This window comes from Dipodomys merriami, unplaced genomic scaffold, assembly GCF_024711535.1.
Source record: "Dipodomys merriami isolate MVZ:Mamm:240054 unplaced genomic scaffold, mDipMer1.0.p SCAF_328, whole genome shotgun sequence".
NCBI classification, from domain to species: domain Eukaryota; kingdom Metazoa; phylum Chordata; class Mammalia; order Rodentia; family Heteromyidae; genus Dipodomys; species Dipodomys merriami.
In genome coordinates, this window is record NW_027204804.1 from 75,534 (window position 1) to 97,158 (window position 21,625).

At 41.7% G+C, this 21,625-nt stretch overlaps 1 protein-coding gene across 2 annotated transcripts in view; it reads right to left on the minus strand.

The window, feature by feature from the left end:
- The window catches only part of LOC138841698 (exportin-6), an 87,944-nt gene that overhangs the window by 31,998 nt on the left and 34,321 nt on the right, over positions 1–21,625 (minus strand). For both annotated transcript variants that reach the window (XM_070042476.1, XM_070042475.1), the window contains exons 6-9: positions 19,530–19,607; positions 12,944–13,397; positions 7,628–7,754; positions 5,819–5,928 (exon numbers count right to left, since the gene is read on the minus strand). In XM_070042476.1, coding sequence (XP_069898577.1) covers positions 5,819–5,928; positions 7,628–7,754; positions 12,944–13,397; positions 19,530–19,607 — 769 coding nt within the window. The remainder of the gene's footprint in view (positions 1–5,818; positions 5,929–7,627; positions 7,755–12,943; positions 13,398–19,529; positions 19,608–21,625) is intronic.

Sequence of the window (21,625 nt, forward strand, 5' to 3'; positions counted from 1 at the left end):
AGACTCCAATTAAACACCAGAAACCTGAAGTGGAGCTGTGGCTTAAAGTGGGAGTACACCAGACTTGAGCTTAGAGCTAGTGCCCAGGCCCTGAGTTAAAACCTCCGCAAAAAGTAAATAAGGAAGAATGGCCTTTTTTCCCCTCTGGTAGAATTTTTGTCTTAAAAGTCTAGTTTGGCGGGGGCTGGGAAGGTGGCTCAGTGGTAGAGCGCTTGCCTTGCATGCATGAGGCCCTGGGTTCGATTCCTCAGCACTACATAAGCAAAAAGAAAAAAAAAGCTGGAAGTGGTGCTGTGGCTCAAGTGGTAGAGCGCTAGCCTTGAGCTGAAGAGCTGAGGGACAGCGCCCAGGCCCAGAGTTTAGGCCCCACAACTGGACCACCCCCCCCCAAAAAAAAAGTCTAGTTTGGTTTTAGTATTACTTGTCCCCACCTCTCTTGGTTAAACTTTTTGCATGCAAAGTATTTTTCTTTTCTTTCCCTGATCTCTTTTTCATCTTCACAGTGCTCAAAACTGAACCCAGGGCCTATGTGTCCTAGGCAAGTGTTCTATGCTTGAGCCACGCCCTCAGCCATTTGTTTTAATCTTGGTTTTGAGACTGGGTCTCACTGTTATCTTTAACAAGACTGGCCTTAACCTTAAACTCTACCCTACCTCTGTCTCCCTGACATATGCCACCAGTGTGTGATTCTAAGTAAGTCCCTGAAATCATACAAGCTATGTAACAGATCATAATCAAATTAACTAGAAAACAGTAAAAGAGTTACAAAAATCCCGTATGTTTGGAAATAAAACAGTAAAGAGATTTCAAGAGAAATTAGAAAGTATTTTAAGGCAAATGAAAGGCAGTATCTAAAAGTCTGGAGAAAAGCCAAATCGAGGTTTTGACTGGATTAGGGGTAGTATTTGTACACAATGGAAGAAAACTATTGAACTCAAAAAGCTCAAAAATAGATCAAATGATCCACGTTAAAGCAACTACATGATAGAGGCCAATAAATATAAGCAAACAAATAAGAAATGTGCAAGCATGCAAAAAATAAAGTTATGATTAGATAACTAAAATAGCTTTGTCAACTCATAAGATAACTAAAATGTCATTCACTAACTCTTATGTGCAAACTGAGGCATAAAGTTCTTCTAGTAGGAGCTAGAAGGCTACTGGACTTCTGATCTAAACCTAATTAACACAGTTTATTAGCTACATCGAACGTCGATTGTAACAACAGCACTTCTTCCTCTCATGCAGCAATTTTCTCATGTCCACTCACATTTGTTTACAGTCTAATCTCATGTTACCTAGGATCCCTTTGTTGGTCTGTGGCTAGCACTTGCCAGTATTGATGTGACAAGGAGGTTTGCAGGGTCTGACTCAATGGGTTGCTTCACCACTCACATTGCCTCATCTTCCTGTACAAATAAGTTCCTACACAGGTGACTTCACACTGACGAGCATGAAAAGAGTGGCTAACAGTTAATATTCATTTAATGTGTGCCTATTCTCAGCCGCTCTACACAAATACCAGCTCTACTTTCTCAATAGCGGTGAGAAAGGCGAACTCCAAGTGCAAATGAGGAAAAGGATTCTGTACCTTTCCCACCTTTCCTGATAACCATCTCAACTGTAATCAGGATAACTGACCCAATCAGCAGCTTTGTCAGCAAGGCAAGTTACAGAACACTTATCCCATTAACACTGGCCAGCCTCACTAGCTCTGATCAAGAAACTCTCATGTACTCTCACTTAGGAAGGAACATGTACACTCTGAATTTCTAAGCTCCTAGGACCAAAAATAAATCTGTGTACATTTATGCTTCAAAAGTTTTGTGTGTGGGGGGTAATAAAAAAAATTTTTTTGTATCCCACCCACAATGCCTGGCACTTAGTTGGTGAGGAATAATGCAAAACCTTTTAACCACAGTGACAGGAAATGAGTGCTGCTTCTGAGACTTAACCACATTCATGTTTCCAATTGAAGATACCAAGTAAACACTTGACTACTTCCTGAAAGATCAGTAGCTTCTGAAATTCTGGCTCAAGCCACAAATGTGATTACAAAAGCAAGGGCATATAGTTCCATCTGTTGAAAAGCTTCTGATCAGTTAGGAGCTCTCAGTTAAAATAAACATGGTAATCACCAGTAGCCAATAATATCCGCTGCTCCTACAAAAACATCATGCCTCTAATACAGGGACTCTTATGGAGCAGTGATTGCCAAACTGTTAAAACTTGAACCTAAAAGCTTCTTAAACATACACAGTGTAAATGCATTAGGGACTGCAAAAACCAAAGTTCGCCTGTATCCACTCCTCTTTGTAGTCTGCTGGCTTATACCACTAGGGGGAGCCTGTGGGACAGACCGCAGCCACAGTTGCTACTTAACAGCACATACCAAACACTGGCTTTGATTTTGTTCTTTTGTTTTGCTTTTGTTTTTTGCTTGTATGTAAAAAGTAATTTGCTCGGATATGCCTCAGTAGTAGTGCTTGCATAGCATGTCCAAGGCCCTGTTCTACCTCTAGAATGGCAAAAAATAATATAAATCATAAAATGTGCAAAATAGAGTATAAATCATGAAAATATGAGAAAACTTACTACTGTTTGAAATGACCAGCCAGAACCAGGGATGACTGTAGTATCAGATGCCCACATAGGCAAATCAGGTGAAAGACACTGGTCTATCCAGGGGGGTAGCGCAGTCAAGTAATAGTGATATTTTCCCATTTCTGTTGCTACTGTCATCACTACCACTGTGACCATTTAAATATATAATACACATATTGCAATACTATAATAAACTTGGACACCATACTAGATATAAGTGACTCCCTGAGTCCTAACTGTCTTACAGGAGGAAATGTAGCTGCACAAAACCTGACCAAAAGAAGCACTGTTATCAGGAAAGGAAATGCTCCATCAGTTCATACAATAACCTTCACAGATTAGTAATAACATGCATGTTTAATACTAGTTACCTGCTAGTGTGTACTTTCTTACTGGAACCCACCTTCACACCTCCCATTTGGACTATACTTTAGAACACATTTTCATATTTATTCTCTCAAAAAGCCTGAGAGATATAATAAAAAGCACCAATACTTCAAGTTGCCACTTCACTAAAAACTAGTATCTACTGCTGTGTCCAATAACATGTGGCCTGATACCACTGCAATTTAGAAGCTGTTCTACAATCACAAAAATAGTGCTTGCAAACAGAAGAACAAATGCTTAAACTTGGAATGCCAATATTCTATTTAGAATTTTAACAACTCATAAAACCATACCAGTGTAAAAGGGTTTTTACAGAAACAACCCAACCTCTTTCCAGGTGGAGTTTTCCTCTTACTCCCTCCCCATTTGGCCCATTTGGGGGAAAAGTATGTCACTAACTCCACCACTGCTGAAGTTTGGCTACAAAGGGTCCTCCAAAGACACATAGGAGGCTTGATGCTTGGTGAAGCCTAGCCTTGTTCAGAGGCAACTGAATCACAAAGGCACTACCTGAGCAGTGGAATACGCCATTGCTGTGTTCAAAGCTAAAGGGGTTATTAGGAGGTGGGGCCTGGCAGGAGGAAGTAGGCTTGTAGATCTTATCTCTAGTCCTTTCCTTCCCTCCCCCCCCCAATTCACAATCAGGTCATCAGTAGTGCTCTACCACTTGTACCCCACTATGATGCTCAGCCTCACCACAGCCAAAAGCAACACAACCAAGTGACCATGGACTGAAACCTCTGAAACCATAAGCTAAGAAAACCTTTTTCCTAATTTAAGGTGTTTTTCTGAGTACCTTTTCACAGTGATAGAAGGCTGACTAACACAATCACCATTTTCTGGTGTCATTTTTTGACCATTTACAATGTGTCAAACATTCTAAATATGTTAGTTTACTTACAGTCTAAAAAAACTGCTATCATGATTTCCTTTTTTTTTTTTTTTTTTGCAGGTTGTGGGCCTGAACTCTGGGCCTGGGCGCTGTCCCTCAGCTCTTCAGCTCAAGGCCAGCACTCTACTACTGGAGCCACAGCGCCACTTCCAGCTTTTTCTGTTTATGTGTGGTGCTGAGGAATCGAACCCAGGGCCTCATGAATGCGAGGCAAGCACTCTACCACTGAACAACCTTCCCAGCCCTGCTATCATGATTTCTATTTTACAAATGAGGAAACAAGCCTATATAAGCTAAGTAATTTACCCAAGTACATCCAAGTAGAAACTATAAAACCAGAAATCAAATCTAGGATTATCTCATGCCAGTCTTGGTGTCCACACTGTACAACCTCCTTCATCCACTGGACAGTTTTCACGAGCAGTAACCTCCTCATCCGAAGAGTGCAAGAATCCAAGAGTTACAACCAAACTGAGTACTACCTAAGATGCTTCCTAATAAGTGTATAAAGTACTTGGTGCTGGATCACTTGTAACTACCGTAAACCATGTCTACACAAGAAATAGAAAACTCTGATTTAATGTACTAGGAAACTATTCTATTACTACTTATATAACAGAACTCTTGCCTCCTTTGAGCTTGAAATATAGCCACAATCTGAGAATGGTACATTTCCATTCTTTCCTAGCATGATGAATCCCCAGCTTCCCTGCTCTCCCACCCAGAAGCACTAACACTGTACAAGAGTGATTTCTGCTTCCTGTATAGCAAGAAAATCTGACTTGGGAAACAGGGAAGAAAACAAACCTCTCCTACAGTATGTGTTGAAAAAGTAAAGTAATATATATAAAAGTAATTGTCTATCCAAGTATCAGTGGCTCACACCTATAATCCTAGCTACTCAGGAGGCTGAGATCTGAGAATCATGGTTCAAAGTCAATCCTGGCAGAAAAGTCCATGAGACTCTTATTTCCAATTAACCACTAAAAATGCTGGAAGTAGAGCTATGGCTCAATTGGTAGTATGCTAGTCTTGAGCAAAAAAAAAAAAAAAAAAAAAAAAAGCTCCAGGGGAAATGTGGCTTAGTGGTAGCATGCATGCATGAAGCCCTGGGTTCAATTCCTCAATACCACATAAACAGAAAAAAGCTGGAAGTGGCCCTATGGCTCAAGTGGTAGAATGCTAGCCTTGAGCAAAAAAAGCTCAGTGACAGTGCCTAGGCCTCTAAGTTCAGGCCCCAGGACCGGCCCTCACCCCACCCCACCCCACCCCAAAAAAAGTGCTCTAGGACAGCACCCAGGCCCAGGCCCTGAGTTCAAGTTCCAGGACTGGCAAAAAAAAAAAAAAAAAAAGCAATTATAGGATAATGGATAATTTATCTTAAGTTCTTCCATCCATTTTCCTAGTTTTAAAAATAGATACATATCCTTTTTCATGACAAATACATATATGTTTAACATATACAAATAGGAGTAAGAACATAATAAACCCTAATCCCTACCAACTAACTTGAACATTAATTATCAACCTGTGAGCAACCATCTCTTTTATATACCAAACTACTTCCTTCTTACTCCCTGTTAGTTACTGAAAGCAAATCACATGTGTAATTCAATTCATTTAACAAATACTTACTTGTATGTCTACAATGAGAGTCTTTTAAAACACACACACAAAAAAAGCATTCTCATACCTAAGGTACATATATACAATTTAAATAACGATTTATGTATCATATACATTTTAACAACTATGTATTTTTTAATCAGGTAAGAATTTGAAGAAACCCAGATATTAAAAGAAAAATGAAATTTTCAGTGGCTTTACTGCCTAAACAACTCATCTGTTTCCCTGACCAGCTGTGCAGCTGCCCCTCAGCCCAGGAATAACTGGCAAAAATGACTACTTCCATTTATCCGTGTTTCTGACATTTACCTGTTAAGAACTGCTTCCTTGTCTCCAAGACGACTTTTAATTTTACTTGTCAGATAGTCCAAAAACAGTGTCCAGATGTCCAAACAAGAGAAGTAACCTTCATGAGTAGGCTATGGTACCCCAAAAAAAAAAAATCCATTTAATGAAATCACTTAATCCAACTATTGCTCAGAAACACACACACACACACACACACACACACACACACACACACACACACACACACACACACACACACACACACACACACACACACACACACACACACACACACACACACACACACACACACACACACACACACACACACACACACACACACACACACACACACACACACACACACACACCCAGAATGGCAGAACTATACGCCTAGAGTTCCCTGCTTCCTTGGTGATCACCACTGGGCGCTTTCAGTCTTTACCATTAGGCCCTATGGAACCTAACAACAAATACATCAGGAGATAAGGCAAGACAGGGCAAAGACAAAAGGCAAGGCAGGCAGGGCAAACTGGTTACAATAAAAACCTATCTTAACACCTGAGACTGTGTGGAAAAAGGCTCCTTCAATTCAAATCTACTTTGGAGAGAAAGAAATCACTGTCTAGAGATACGACATTCAGTCACAGACAGAAGTAAGTTCCTTTACCCTCCTCCTCCCATGCTCTTTCCACTACAAACCATTACAAAACCAAAAATAAATCAGAATGGCTTCAAAGAATGTAAGGGAAGTAATAGCCATGGTCTTCTAATATAGACTGAGGGGAAAAAAAAGCTGTCAATCACCTTGCAGGGCACTGTGCAAAATGGGGCTGTCAAACAGGTTAACAGCAATCTCAAAGCAGGAACTGACGGGGATAAATGATTAGTTAGAAAAGCAGAACAACATTCAAATGTTTTTTTTTTTTCTTTCACGCAATTGTTTCTAACATATTTATAAGATGATTTCTTTGTTGCTTTGTATGTCCCTCCCCCACGGTATAACGTCTGCTTTCACTGTATCTGTTGTTGGTATAATTTGTGGAGGGGAAGGAAAAAAAAAAAGAATTGTTTAAATAGGGATACAGGTGGACCCAGTGCAACAATGAGATATACAAGTCATTATGTCGAAAAACAAACTTTACAACTTTTGGGGGGAGGGGGGAGAGATGGGAGGGGAATGAGAAGGGATGGGAAGGGGAAACAAAGGAAGAGGCAACAATGCTTGATAAGAAATGTACTCGTTATGGGGCTGGGAAGGTGGCTCAGTGGTAGAGTGCTTGCCTTGCATGCATGAGGCCCTGGGTTCGATTCCCCAGCACCACATAAGCAAAAAGAAAAAAGCCAGAAGTGGCACTGTGGCTTAAGTGGTAGAGTGCTAGCCTTCAGCTAGGGACAGCACCCAGGGCCAGAGTTCAGGCCCCACAACCGGACCCCCCCCCCCAAAAAAAGAAAAAGAAATGTACTCGTTATCTTGCCCATGTAATTGTAACCCCTCTGTACGATATTTTCACAATAAAAAAAATAAATAAAAATTTTAAAATAAAATAAATAAATAAAAAAGAAGAGAAGAACAAGTCTCTGCAGGGTCCTAGAGCCCAGACTGTTGTAGTTAATTTTTCTTAAGGGCTCTGAGGTTCTATTTCATGTCTAATCCAAGCACCATACTCTCCTACACCTAGTCCTTTCTACACACACACGTGGCTCCCAATCTCTAAAACATCCACTCAAATTCTAGCTATTCCTTTGGTTTTACATAATTGCCCACTGAACCCATGTTTAAGAACAGGAGCAGGTGTGGGGAGGAGAGAAAAGGCTCTGGTGTTTTACCTGATGAAATGTGTACTTAAAGAGCAGCGTCAGAAACTCCAGCACAGGGAATTGGGAATAAGACTCGATTCTCCGTAGGTGAACACTCACAAAGAGCCGTAGAAAGTCAGTAAACTTCTCAATATAGCTAAATGAAATAGGAAAACAACAAGATATAAGAAACACAGCTAGCTCCTTAGAAGAAATTCAAATTTCTTTCAGTGCAGAAGTATAGAAAAATGGGTATGTTTTCAGTTAAAAATATAAAGGCCTACAACAATTACCTACAGGACAGGCAACCCTTCATTCCATTACCACCTGCAACATAGCAGAAAAGCAGCTTTAATCCTCAGACACACCCTCCAAGGCTTGTTACCAACTAGTGTTCACTCACCTACTTCTAACTCATTCACTGTACAACCCACCCGAAGTGAAAGGGATAGTGTAAGAAGCTGATGGGCAGATGATAACGTCACTTCATGTGGCAAATCTCGAAGTTGATTTTCTTTGCTGGAAGGCCAACATTAGAATGCAGTGTGCTGCAGACCAAGACCAAGGTGCTACAGGGCTTGGTATCCAGTGTACAGGCTCAGGCTCAAACCCTAGGGCTCATTTGTCCCTCTCTTGCTCTGAGTCAGTACATTTAGCCCGTGTTACAGGGATTTTCAAATACAAGGGAGTTCAGAGCTAGATAGGCCTTGGGGACAATTTAGTCTGATGCTCCCATTTGGCAGATGAGACCCAAAGAGGTAATGCACTGGTCCCCTGTAACTCAGCCAGCTGGTAGCAGAGAAGACTGTCATCCATTCCCAGCCCAGTGTTCCCCATGCATCTGCTCACTAAGTCATTTCTCAGGACAGTAAGGGCCACGGACAGAAGGCTCTCTACTAAGCACACAACACATCATCACACCCATGTCAAAACTGTCATTTTAAGCCCCTAATACCAAAAGGTGATTAGAAAATGAGATGGACACACCTACAAAAGTCACACTTCAGACACCAACAAAATGGTAAAGTCACAGCCAGGTGCTGGTAGCTCAGGCCTGTAATTCTAGCTACTCGGGAGGCTGAGATCTAAATATCATGATTCAAAGCTAGCTAGGGCAGGAAAGTCTATGATACTCTTATCTCCAATTAACCACCAGAAAACCAGAAGTAGAGCTATGACTCAAAGTGGTACAGCACTAGCATGAACAAAAAAGCTCAGGGATAGTGCCCTGGTCCTGAGTTCAAGCCCCATGACCAACTTAAAAAAAACAAAAAAGCTGGGAAGGTGGCTCAGTGGTAGAGCGCTTACCTTGCATGCATGAGGCCCTGGGTTCGATTCCTCAGCACTACATAAGCAAAAAAGAAAAAAGTCGGAAGTGGTGCCGTGGCTCAAGTGGTAGAGCACTAGCCTTGAGCTGAAGAGCTGAGGGACAGCGCCCAGGCCCAGAGTTCAGGCCCCACGACCAGACCCCCCCCCCCAAAAAAAAAGTAAAGTCATATTAGGCCGTAGCTGAAAGTGAAAGTCTAAAAGCAATTCTGAATCTCCTAACTGCAAAAGGCTATGTTTTAGGAGCTGGGAAGGTGGTTCAGTGGTAGAATGCTTGCTTTGCATGCATGAGGCCCTGAGTTCAATTCCTCAGCACCACATAAGCAGAAAAAGCTGGAAGTGGTGCTATGGCCCAACTAGTACAGCACTTGCCTTGACCTGAAGAGCTAAGGGACAGAGGCCCAAAGTTCAGGCTCCATGACCAACCCAAAAAAAAAGGCTTTGTTTTGTTGTTGTTTTTGTCAGTCGTGGGGCTTAATCCCATGCATGAGGCCCTGCGTTTGATTCCTTAGCACCACATAAGCAGGGAAAAAAAGCTGGAAGTAGTGTTGTAGTTCAAGTGGTAAAGCGCTAGCCTCGAGCTAAAGAGCTGAGAGACAGGGCCCGGGCCCAGGCCCAGAGTTCAGCTCCCATGATCGACAGGAAAAAAAAAAAAAAAAAGAGTCTCAAGGTCTTTCCTGCCCAGGCTTTGAACCATGATCCGCAAATCTCAGCCTCCTGAGTTGCTAGGATTACAGGCAAGAGCCCAGCAGAAAGGCTATGTTTTAAAGCAGAGATGAGTAAAATAATAAAGGAGGATAAGACAATTCATACCTCAGAGAAACAAAACTGGCCCAAAAAAACAAAATGCTTCCTATTATTCCTGGATACTGTCCCCAAAAGCAGCCAACTTCTCTCTATTCACTGTGGGCTTATATTCAGCTCTTTAAAAATAAAGTTAAGGGCTGGGAAGGTGGCTCAGTGGTAGAGCGCTTGCCTTGCATGCTTGAGGCCCTGGGTTCAATTCCTCAGCACCACATAAGCAAAAAGAAAAAAGCCAGAAGTGGTGCTGTGGCTCAAGTGGTAGAGCGCTAGCCTTGAGCTGAAGAGCTGAGGGAGAGCACCCAGGCCTAGAGTTCAGGCCCCATGACTGGACCCAAAAAAATAAAAAATAAATAAAATAAAGTTAATTTGTTTCAGTAAGGATTCGATCTTAGATTAAGATTAGACCAAATATTGGGAAGGGGAAAAAAGGTATTAAGATCAATAGGTTTGTTTTTGGTTTTTTGTGGCAGTCCTGGAGCTTGAATTCAGTACCTGTGCACTATCACTGAGCTTTTTCATTCCAGGCTAGCAATCTACCACTTGAGCCACAGTGCAACTTCCATATCTTTGATAATTCATTGGAGATAAGAGTCTCATAAACTTTGCTACCCAGGATGGCTCTAAACCATGATCCTGAGATCTCAGCCTCCTGTGTAGCTAAGTATTACAGGCATGAACCATTGATGCCCAGCTAAGATCAATAGTTTTGAGAGGCAGAAAAATACAAAGGGCTTCTCTCTGATCCTCCAACCACTAATACTCAGGAGCAGCAACTGCTCAGTCCTCTGTTGGAGTATTGCATTATATTTCTCACATGGATCTTCAATGACAGCAAGCTTACTGCTCCTTAGGAAGCTGTACCCATTGCCCACAAAATGAACAAAGAGAAATCAGAGACAAGATATCCACCAAAATCAATCTTATTTTAAAATTCAACCCAATTTTTAAAACACAGGGCTAGGCTACAGGTCAGTGGTAGAGCATGTGCCTAGCATGTCATGGCTATGAGTTAGATCTCTAGCACATGAAAACAAAAAACAGACAAAAAAGGGGAGGGAGGGGGAGAAACAGAGAAGAGGGGACCAACCACCAACCCACAGGTGTTCAGTAAAGATTCAATTTCACCTCATTTTCTTTCCCTTGCCCACCTTCTGATATAGTTGCTAATGAACAAGAAAGTTAGAAAAAAGGCAGAAGAGAAGAAAAGCCTAGGCCTTGGTTAAGCAGCTCAGAAACCAAGAGTGGACAGAGATGTTCAGAATTAGTAGTGAGACCCACAAGCCAGGAAATAAGAACACAGTATTCTCTATGTCACCTTTCTGCTTCCAGTGCAACAGGAAGTTAGGGTTAAATTTAAAAAAAAAAAGCAAGAGCACAAAAGTTACACGGAACAAAGTCAGCACACAGATAATCCATGACAGCTTTCTATGCCAACTGAATATGAACCCTAACAGTTTGGGGGCCACAGTGGGCTTTAAAAGGAAAAGTCAAAAAAATTAATAGTTGCTGGCTGCTACAGGTAGCTCAATTCTTAATTAACACATGAAGGCAAGCCAACCCTTCTTCAAACAAAACTAGAAAGGATAAGAAATTGTGTGACTACTGAAGCAGCTGAAATCATGTAAAAATTATTGGTGGGGGTTGGAAATGTGGCTTAGTGGTACAGTGCTTGTCTAGCATGCACAAATCCTTGAGTTCAATTCCTCAGTATCACATAAACAGAAAAAGCCAGAAGTGGTGCTGTGGCTCAAATGGTAACAGTGCTATCCTTGAGCAATAGAAGCTCAGGGACAGTGTCTAGGCCCTAAGTTCAAGACCCAGGACAGGGGAAAAAAAAAATTACTGATAGGCACCACTGGCTTACACCTGTAACCCTAGCAACTCAGGAGGCTGAGATGTGGGGATTGCAGTGTAAAGCCAGCCCAGGCAGGAAAGTCCATGAGACACTTATCTCCAATTAATCACAGAAAGCTAGAAGTGGAGCTGTGGCTCAAGTATTAGAGTACTAGCCTTAAGTAAAAGCAGCTCAGGGACAGCGCCCAGACCAAGAGTTCAAGTCCTAGGACAGGCAAAAAAAAAAAAAAAAAAGTCATTACTAAATAATGAAATATTTTTCAGACTACTTCTTTCCTGATCTTACAAAATAAGCATCACACAAAACTTATTTATAACAGATGGAATCAAAATAATCTTCTGTATCAATTTAACTTTACAAAAACTTGTATCCAATTTAAAAAGCACTAAAGATAATAGAGCACTAAAACTTCATTGATTTTAGATAGCTGACATTATATTCTGTTACATATTTTGAGAAAAAGAAAATAAATAACTCTAGAGCTTAATAAAGACAATGGAAGGAAAACAAATTGAAATATTAATAAATTTTACTGCTAAGCTATGTAAACATTGAGTAATCCAACCCAGTACATCTACTTGAACGCTGCTCAACAGTGTACAAGGCAGGCCTCAACTGCCTTCATCTTTACACAGCAGTAGCACCTTATCAGTGAAAGTTGTAAAATACATACATGACATCATCTGCAAAAGAAATAAATAATGCAACCCTGTCTCAAGACTATTATACTCAACTCATATCCTAAAGGACTCTATGAAAACAGGCTTGAAGAATTTTAGGCTCTATTCATGAGGAAGCAGCAAAGCAATACAGACATGTGCCACACTGACTGCACTCTCATCAATATTTATCCTGTCTTTGAGCGAACAGGCATCATTTGTGTAAAACTTATTATGATACTAACAACACTCCTATATACCATAAGATGCCCACTGGGAAACAGCTGGATGGTGAAAACAAGCAGCATCCAGTGAGAAAGAGCAACAGAACCCCTGTACCTCCATGAGCCTCTTCTGTTCTCACCTACGTAGGCAGGGGCCACGCTCTTGGTTCCTGCACACCTCAGACCTGCAGGCAGATAGTGAGGAAGGGGACAGAGGCGTGGACAGGACAGGAGATAGACAACAGGGAGGAGAGACAACAGGCCTACACAAGCCACCACCATTTTCCACACTCAACTCACTTCCCTTAACCACCCTAGCCCTTCCAGCTCAGTCTGGACTTGCTGTACATACCCACCTACCTTTCTGTTCCTTACCAGGAGGCCCATATTCTGAAATTAAACAGGTTACAGACAGCACGTGGCATGGCGTAACAAACAAGCCCTGTCTCCAGCACAGTGACTCCACCTTTTGCATTACCTCTCATCAAGCTCTTCTAGCCTGCTCTTCACCGTGTGGGCGTTGTTATCCCTGGTGATCTTCTGCAGGAGGTAGAAGGTCTGCTGGAACATACGCAGCAAATACTCCTCAAATTCCATAGGTACACAGTTTTTGGACATGAGTTCATTGATGCAGGACATGGCCAGCACACCAAGCCGGCCACGCTCCTGTCCCAAGACACAGTTCTGGCTGCTGCCATTCACTGATGCCATCTTTCTGGCCCGGATGTCACAGCCAAAGCGTGCAAAGTGGAAGATGGTGGTGAGGAGGGACGGGGTGATGCTGGCAGACAGAGGAATCCAACTGAAGAGATGGGCCAGACACTCCAAGGCCAAAGAACAGATATACTCACTCTCCGCATCGAGGATGGGGATAGGCTGATTCAACAATTTGGCTGAGCTAGGACTCTGCAACAGGTTACTTAGTAAGTCACCTGGAAATTTAAAAGAAGCTTTTACAATAACCAGTATCAAATCCCTCACAAACACTCTAAGTAATTCTTCTTCCCCCAGAAAAAGCTTATAGTCACATATGAAATAAAAAATAAAATCATCATGTTCAGCGTTAAACACCAAGAATAGGGGCTGGGGTCTACCTCAGTGACAGAGCACACGCTGCTAAGCTTAGCACATATAAGCCTGGGTCCAATCCCTGGCTTATGCATATATATACACACAAACACACTACAAAAACTTAATAGCAGAGCAAAATAGAATAACTAATACTGATTCTTGAGGGAAAAAAAATCTGGCTATAGTCTCACTATTCTGACCTAAATGTGGTTTCAATAAGATCTGTAGAACAGCAGATTCCCAGGAAACAGAGTAGTAATATTACCAAAGGCCTCTGCCTACCAAAGTTTCCTTTTCTTGCATCTTCTACAATCATAACCATAAGAAAAAAATACATGTTCATAACATAAAAGGCCTTAACATCATAAAGTTAGATACTAATGAGTTAAAAACTAAAACCAAGGACAAAAATTCATATAAAAAAGATAGAAGCATGGGTCTGGGAAGGTGGCTCAGTGGTAGAGTACTTGCCTTGCATGCATGAGGCCCTGGGTTCAATTCCTCAGCACCACATAAGCAGAAAAAGCCAGGAGTGGCACTGTGGCTCAACTGGTAGAGCATTAGCCTTGAGCTGAAGAGCTGAGGGGCAGCGCCCAGGCCCAGAGTTCAGGCCCACGACTGACAAAAAAATATATATATATAGAAGCAGCTGGGAAGGTGGCTCCAGTGGTAGAGCGCTTGCCTTGCATGCTTGAGGCCCTGGGTTTGATTCCTCAGCACCACATAAGCAAAAAGAAAAAAGCCAGAAGTGGCGCTGTGGCTCAAGTGGTAGAGCGCTAGCCTTGAGCTGAAGAGCTGAGGGATAGCGCCCAGGTCCAGAATTCAGGCCCCATGACTGACAATAAATAAATAAATAAATAAATAAATAAGTTAATTAATTTTAAAAATATATAGAAGCTGAGACATAGGGAAATGAAAAACTTATTAAAACAACAACACAAATCTTCAAAAGAGAAAAATTAATTTAACACATCACCAAATAACAATTTCTAATCTAAGTAAGGAACATTTCCAGGCAGAGTGGACTGCAGGCAGATAGCACTCAGGAGGCAGAGACAGGAGGTTCTCTACTAGAGGTGACCATGTGCTACACAGGCCCATCTTAAAAATAAATAAATAAAAACTGAACAACAGTGGCTTACACTTACAATATTATTTGGGAGGCTGATGTTAAAGAACCATGGTTCTAGACCAGCCTGGGCAGAAAAGACACCATCAATGGAAGAAGCTGATGTGGTAATATGCACCTGTCACCCTAGCTACAATGAGAAACCTAAAATAGGGGGACTGTAGTCTAGGACTGTACCTGGGCAAGAAGTGAGACCCTGCTTCAGAGCCAAAAAGGGGGAAAGGGGGAAATGGGGAACACTGGAAGTGTGGCTCAGGAGTAGATTACCTCCCTAGCAAGCTCAAGGCCCAGAGTTCAAAAAAACGCCCAGGACAAAAAAAAAGTATGTGGGCAGAGTATAGTATATTTACTAACTTGGAGGCTGACCATGGTGGCTGTCACAACTCTAAGAAACTCTCCTACAAAATCCTATCATTCTTCCCTTTGGCTTTTTTATTTTTATTTTTTAACTTACTAAAATTTCAAGTTTGTTGCCTCAGGGTTTCTCAACCTTAGTTAGCGCTGTTGAAATGTAGGGCTGAATAAAGCCTTGGTATGCTCTGCACTGTAGATTAGCAGCATCCCAGTCTCCATTCACTACAGGACAGAAGCTCTCCTCCAGCTGTGTTAACCACCTCTCTCCAGACCTTACACTACAGGGCAGAACACCCCAGCTGACAACCAATAGTCTACCCATAGCCTTAACTTAGTAAAATGAGAGGAAAATATCCCAAGAACCTTTGAAAGGAGGGAATGAGATCACAGGCAGTGTACTGAGACTGATCCTCTGATTGTCTTTCAATAGGTAGCTTATAAGGTATCCATGAAAAGATGTGCAAATGCACAAAGATACACACCTGAACAAGAGTTTGGAAAAGTAGGAAGGTGTGAATTATTCAACTCAAGCTTCTCTACAAACTTTTCATCAGTGTGTATGCAAACCTTACACTAAAAACTGCACAGCATTTGTGTAACAAAGATAGTCTCTTCACTTTTACTAAAGAACAACAATCAAAGCTAACTCAGAACTGCAGCATCAATCTCATTTCATTTTGTACACTTTTTTTTCCAATTGACCGAGCAGGAAGTACAGACTAAGAGGAGACCAAGAGGCAGAGACTGTACAACAAGGAGCAGCAGCAAGAGCAAGGTGCTTTGTCCACACATTCACTGGTTTACCCTTAACAGTAGCTATTCTCTTAAAATTGACATCAGTGTCAGAGAGGGTGAAAGGACTCACTCAAGGCCATATGTCCATTAAATTTAGGTTAAGGCCAGCACACAACGCCAGGAGAAGAAGGACGTGATCAGAAGTGGTGACAGTGACTGAGGTGGACAAGTTAGGACAGAAAGCATGTGTTTGTGAGTGGATGCTGGGTTCCTATCTCTGCTCTCTCACCCTGGCCATGAGGGCTCTGGCAGTTGCCCTCAAAAGCCCCAGGTCCCTTGCCTGTGAAGGCCTTGAAGCAAGCCTTCAGCATAATGATGTAAGTGTTCCTCACTGATTGGGATTAGAGGATGAGGCAACAATTTGAGGAACTATTCTGAGAAATTCTGTACACCTCCCCCCACCACGTTACCTCCCCACACTTCAAACCATTTTCCACATCCAGATTGTGTGTGTTACAGATGATGCAAGGAGCAGTCCCTGATCTTTCTTCTTAGAAGGGAACAGATGAAGGAAGCTGAATACTGTGGAGATATATTATTAGAAACTATAAAAATAAAACAATGAAATTATTCAAGTTGAAATTGTTTTGAGAAGAGGGAAAAAGGGATAATGGAATGGAATATGTTGTAAACAGGAGTGGAAATTTAACAATGAAATCTGCCCCACCACTATAACCAATTGTAAGCTAGAAAATAGAAAGTAAGGAGACAGTAACTAAGGAACTAGTTTGGTTTATTCACTGAACCTTGTACTTTCTCAGAATGAATTTCCTCTACAAAACCACACAGGGTCAAGAAATTTTTCTGCAAGTTTTACTTGACTGTGCTGTAAATGCCCAAAGACAACTGAGCAAAGGCAGCAGAATATATGTTGATTAAGTCATCAGAACTGTTCACACAATGGGGCAAGATCTGATGACTTTGCTTACAACTACCAAACACAGAGAAAATGCAAGAAATTTTTGAAAGAGGAAGTACACCAGTTTAAAAGTTTATTTACCTCCCTAAGCTCCCCACCCCCTCCCAAGCCTTAATGTATTTCACTTTTTTCCAAATAACAAAATTCAATGCTTAAGAAAAAAAACTGTAGCTAGGCAATGGTGGCTCACACCTGTAATCCTAGCTACTCAGGAAGCTGAGATCTGAGAGTAGCAGTTTGAGAAACTAGCCAGCCAAGGACAGGAAAGTCTAGGAAACTCTTATCTCTGATAAACCAGTCAGAAAAAAAACAGAAGAAGTGTGGTCTCTCAAGTGGTAGCCTTGGGCAAAAGAAGCTTAAGGACAGCCCTCAGGCCCTGAGTTCAAGCCCTAAGACTGGCAAAAATAATAATAATAATAATAATAATAATAATAATAATAATAATAATAATAATAATAGTATATAAGCACTACTCATAAAGTGAGCAACACACATTTAAATGGATCATACAGAACTGTCACCTCATCTCATGAATAAAAACTAGACAACATGTAAAAGAGCAGAAAATACTTTTTATGTGTATGATCTAATATTCCCCAACCCAACCCCAAAGAAAATAAAGTAGATCAGAACATACCTGATGAGGTCAACTAAAAATGCAGCTTCTGCTACTGAAAACAAGTGAGTACCACAACAGTATTGAGAGGTGCTAGGAAGCTCTACTGGATGCTTACCTAGTACCCCACTATGAGGAGACAGAACTAATCTTATATGAAAGGGGAAATTTAGTGACTAGGCATACTGGGAAATATGCCTTGTATTGGTCTAATCAAAAAACCAAACGGCAGCATCATTTGTAAACTTTAATCATTCAAATAATCCAAAGTATAAACCTGCTCAGCTACATTAAGCCAGGTATCAGTGGCTCACACCGGTAGTCCTAGCTACTCAGGAAGCTAAAATCTGAGGATGGTGGTTCAAAGGCAGCAGGAGCAAGGAAGTTCATGAGATTCTTATCTCCAATTAACCAACCACCAAAAAAGCCAGAAGTGGAGCTGTGGCTTAAGTGGTAAAATGCCATCCAGAATACCAGCCTGAGCACAAAACCCCAGGGACAGGGCTCAGGCCCCTGGACTGGCACAAAAAAAAAAAAAAAAAAAAAGGCCAATGATGCATTTGCCATTAAGTACAACTGTATAGCTCAAATTCCGATGAGTTCTGAATATACTCTAGAACTCTGAGATAGTTTTTAATCCAATTATGATAAATGGAACTTGGGTACTCTAAGCAGCCTTCAAAACTCATGACAGCAGGGTGCTGCTGGTGGCTCATGCCTGTAATAGCTACTCAGGAGGCTGAGATCTGAGGAGGATCTCGGTTCAAAGACAGCCTGGGCAGGAAAGTCCTTATCTCCAATAAACCACTAGAAAACCAGGAGTGGCGCTGTGGCTCAAGCGGTAGAGCACATGCCTTGAGCTGAACAGCAAGGGACAGCGCCAAAGCCCAGCATTAAAGCCCCATGACGACCAAAAAAAAAAAAAAAAAAACTCATGGCATATTTTCTATTGTATAGTAACTGAAAGAATTTCAACTTCCACATATTAATGACAGGGTACATAAGACAGTTTGGGCTTAAGGATGTCTGATTGCAACAGTCTATTTTCTTGAGGTAGAAGAAGAGAAAGATGTAGCAATTATTTTTCATTAGTCACATCCAGCCTTTAGCAGAGAGGAAGAAATTTGTGCCAATTCACAGGATGTCCTCTACTTGAAAAGCATCTGTGAAAACAGATGTAAACAGAAGCATTCAGAAACTAAAATTCCTACCCAGTCACAATGTCTTCTTTCCTTGAATCAGTGACTCCTGAAATAGATACTTACTGAGATGAGTAAAGAAGAGTTAGATATATCTAACTGGCTACTAATAAAGTAGTTAATAACCACTACAACAATGCTCAAGCTTAACATTCTCTCGTTTATATTATGATGCAAATTCAATGCAGGCAAACTGGTCTCCCATGTGTCCTGCGCAACATGGCTCTTGAAATAGACCAGCTGGGAAGTTCTCTCCTATGCTATGCCTTGTCCTTCAGGCCAGTACCACCTCTTTGTGGCTCTGCAGAGTAGCAAAGCAGACCAGTCAAGCCCCAGCTTAAACCAACTTCAGTACAAGCAATATGGCCAAGAAGTCTGAGGGAAAAACAAAAATCAAAGAGTCCACAAACTAGAACGGACAACAATAAATTAAAAGAGATAGAGGCAACTGACACAAGATCAAAGATACCACCATCATAATGAGCAGAGAAGAAACAAAGGAGTAGTGGTGCACATTTTGTAATCCCAACTAATAAGGAGGATGAAATAAATCCTGAGGATTGACATGCAAATCCACAGTGAAAAAAACCATTAGTGAGACCTCCTCACATCAATCAACAAGCCAAGCAGAGCAGTTCATACCTGTCATCCACAGGAGGCATGCATAGGAGGAACCTAGTCTAATCCTGGTCCCAGGAAAAACATACAAGACCCAATTGGAAAAATAAGATGAAAACAGCTGGAGAAATGGCTGAACTAAAAACACCTGTCTAGCCTTGAGTTCAAACCACCACCCCCCACACACACACAATAAACAATAGAGAGCTAGCTAGTCAGAAAACATGGACAAATGGGCCAAAATGGATTACCATTAAGTCATTACCATTGTCTACCTGTACCAGGTAGACAAAACTTGTTATGCCCCACTGGAACCCCGGAATGCACTTAACCAGAAATGCCATAGGTGGCAGCAGACCATACCACTTTCTCCTGAAGTTGGGGATGGTGGTGGGGTGGCAGCAGTAACACTGTGTTTGTCCCAAACAGTCTCCAAGATACCTACCAAGAAAGGAGAAACTGAGTTTAAGCAAAATATAAAGTCCAACATGTGACAATCGTAAGAATCAAGTTTTAAAATATGATTTATTAAGCCAGGTACCAGTGGCTCACAACTGAATCCTAGCTACTCAGAAGGTTGAGGTTCAAAGCCAGCCCAGACAGAGAGTCTAAAAGGCTACACCTCCAATTAACCAGAAAAATGCCAGACTGGAGGAGGCATAGCTTATGACAGAATACAATCCATGAGCAATAAGCTGAGTGAGGCTCTGAGTTCAAACTGCAGTATTATCACACAAAAAGGTTTATTAATACCTTTGATCAAAGATCAGTATTTAATCATCCCTCTCTAGTATCAGCTATGCCCACTCTTAGCTATCTTTCAGAGTCCTGTCCAATTCAGAATCTTGACTGCATCACCCTGACTTTGCCATGTGGTTTCTCCCCACTACTCTTCTAATACCAATCTTCACCAGCCACCTGGTAACCACCTGAACCCTTCTCCTTGACACAGCATGGTACTCCACACACTCTAGGCTATGCCCATACATCTCTCTGACCCTGTGTTGCCATTCTTTCCTAGATTTTCTCTGGTTTCTTGAGTACCACTGCTTCTTTTTGGCCTCTACCACACCCTGTACCCATCCAGCATTTAAACGGTACCTTCCCCAGGTCCTGTGATAGACTTAGTTCTATGTCACCATTTCTGCTGGAGCAACTCATCTCCTGTCATGGCTTCAAACATACATCTTCAAGTCTCATTCTAGGCCCCAACTCATTCTGACTATGGTCCAGCTCTGAGTCACCCAACAGGCCTCCACTCACAGACCTGTACATCAGCTGCTCCCTGGAGCTCATCACTTAGCCCACAGACCTCACCAGGTAAGAGGCACCACCCCACATGTTGGCAACTAACCTCACCTAGCCCAGCCCTCAAGCCACCCCACACCCAAGGCTTTAACATGTGAAATGAATAATCCACTATACATTCAACACAAGCTTTCTTTTTCAACCTCTGCCCTGCTTTTCTTTCCATAATCTAACCTTTTCCTCTGACTTCCTGTTGTCTGCCCCTGAGCTTTTCACCTCCTCTACAATGTCTCCTTCCTTGTTCAGCTCTGCCTGCCCAGGAAACATGTCGGATACAAATGGCAAGTATGAATCCATTTTATGCTAAGGCCAATCCAGACACATACCCTAGCTAGTGACTGTCAGGGAAAGAGGAGAATGGAGAATGCCCTCTAATGGAGTTTCTTTCTGGAGTTATGCAAATGCTCTAGAATTACATAGTGGTGATAACTGCATAACTTTGTTGTGTTTTAAAGTATTAATTTAGCCAGGTGCTGGTGGCTCACAGCTGTAATCTTACTCAGGAAGCTGAGATCTGAGCTTCAACTTTCAAAGCCAGGGTAGGTTGAAAGGAATGGGTAAGAATGTTAAAAAGAAAGACACATAAACTGCTTTCTTAAATGACAACTCCTTTGTACAACTACTTAAAAGATAACAAAATAAGCCAGATGCTGATGACTCTAGTCTATAATACTAGCTACTAAGGAGGCTGAGATCTGAGAACTGTGGTTCAAAACCAACCCAGAAAGGAAAGTTGGTAAGACTCTTATCTCCAATTAAACCAGAAAACCAGAAGTAGTGCTATGGCTCAAAGTCATAGGGGGCTAGCTTAAGCAAAAGGAGAGTTCACCCATGGCAGCAAGGCCCTGAGTGCAAGTGTAAGCGCTAACCAAAAATAAAAGAAAAGTAATAAAATAAGATTTAAAGAAAATAAAAAAGGTTCAAAGCCAGCTCAGGCAGAAAAAGTCTGTGAGAGTCTTATCTCCAATTAGTCACCAAAAAGCTGGAAGTAGAGCTGGGGTTCAAGTGGTAGAGCCACCAGCCTTGAAGGGAAAGTGTGCAGGCCCTGATTTCAAGCTTCAGTACCAGCAAAAAAAAAAAAAATGAAGAAAGTATAAATTTGATGGCATGTGAGTAGGATATAAGAGGTATGAGACATGGTCTAGTGCTCT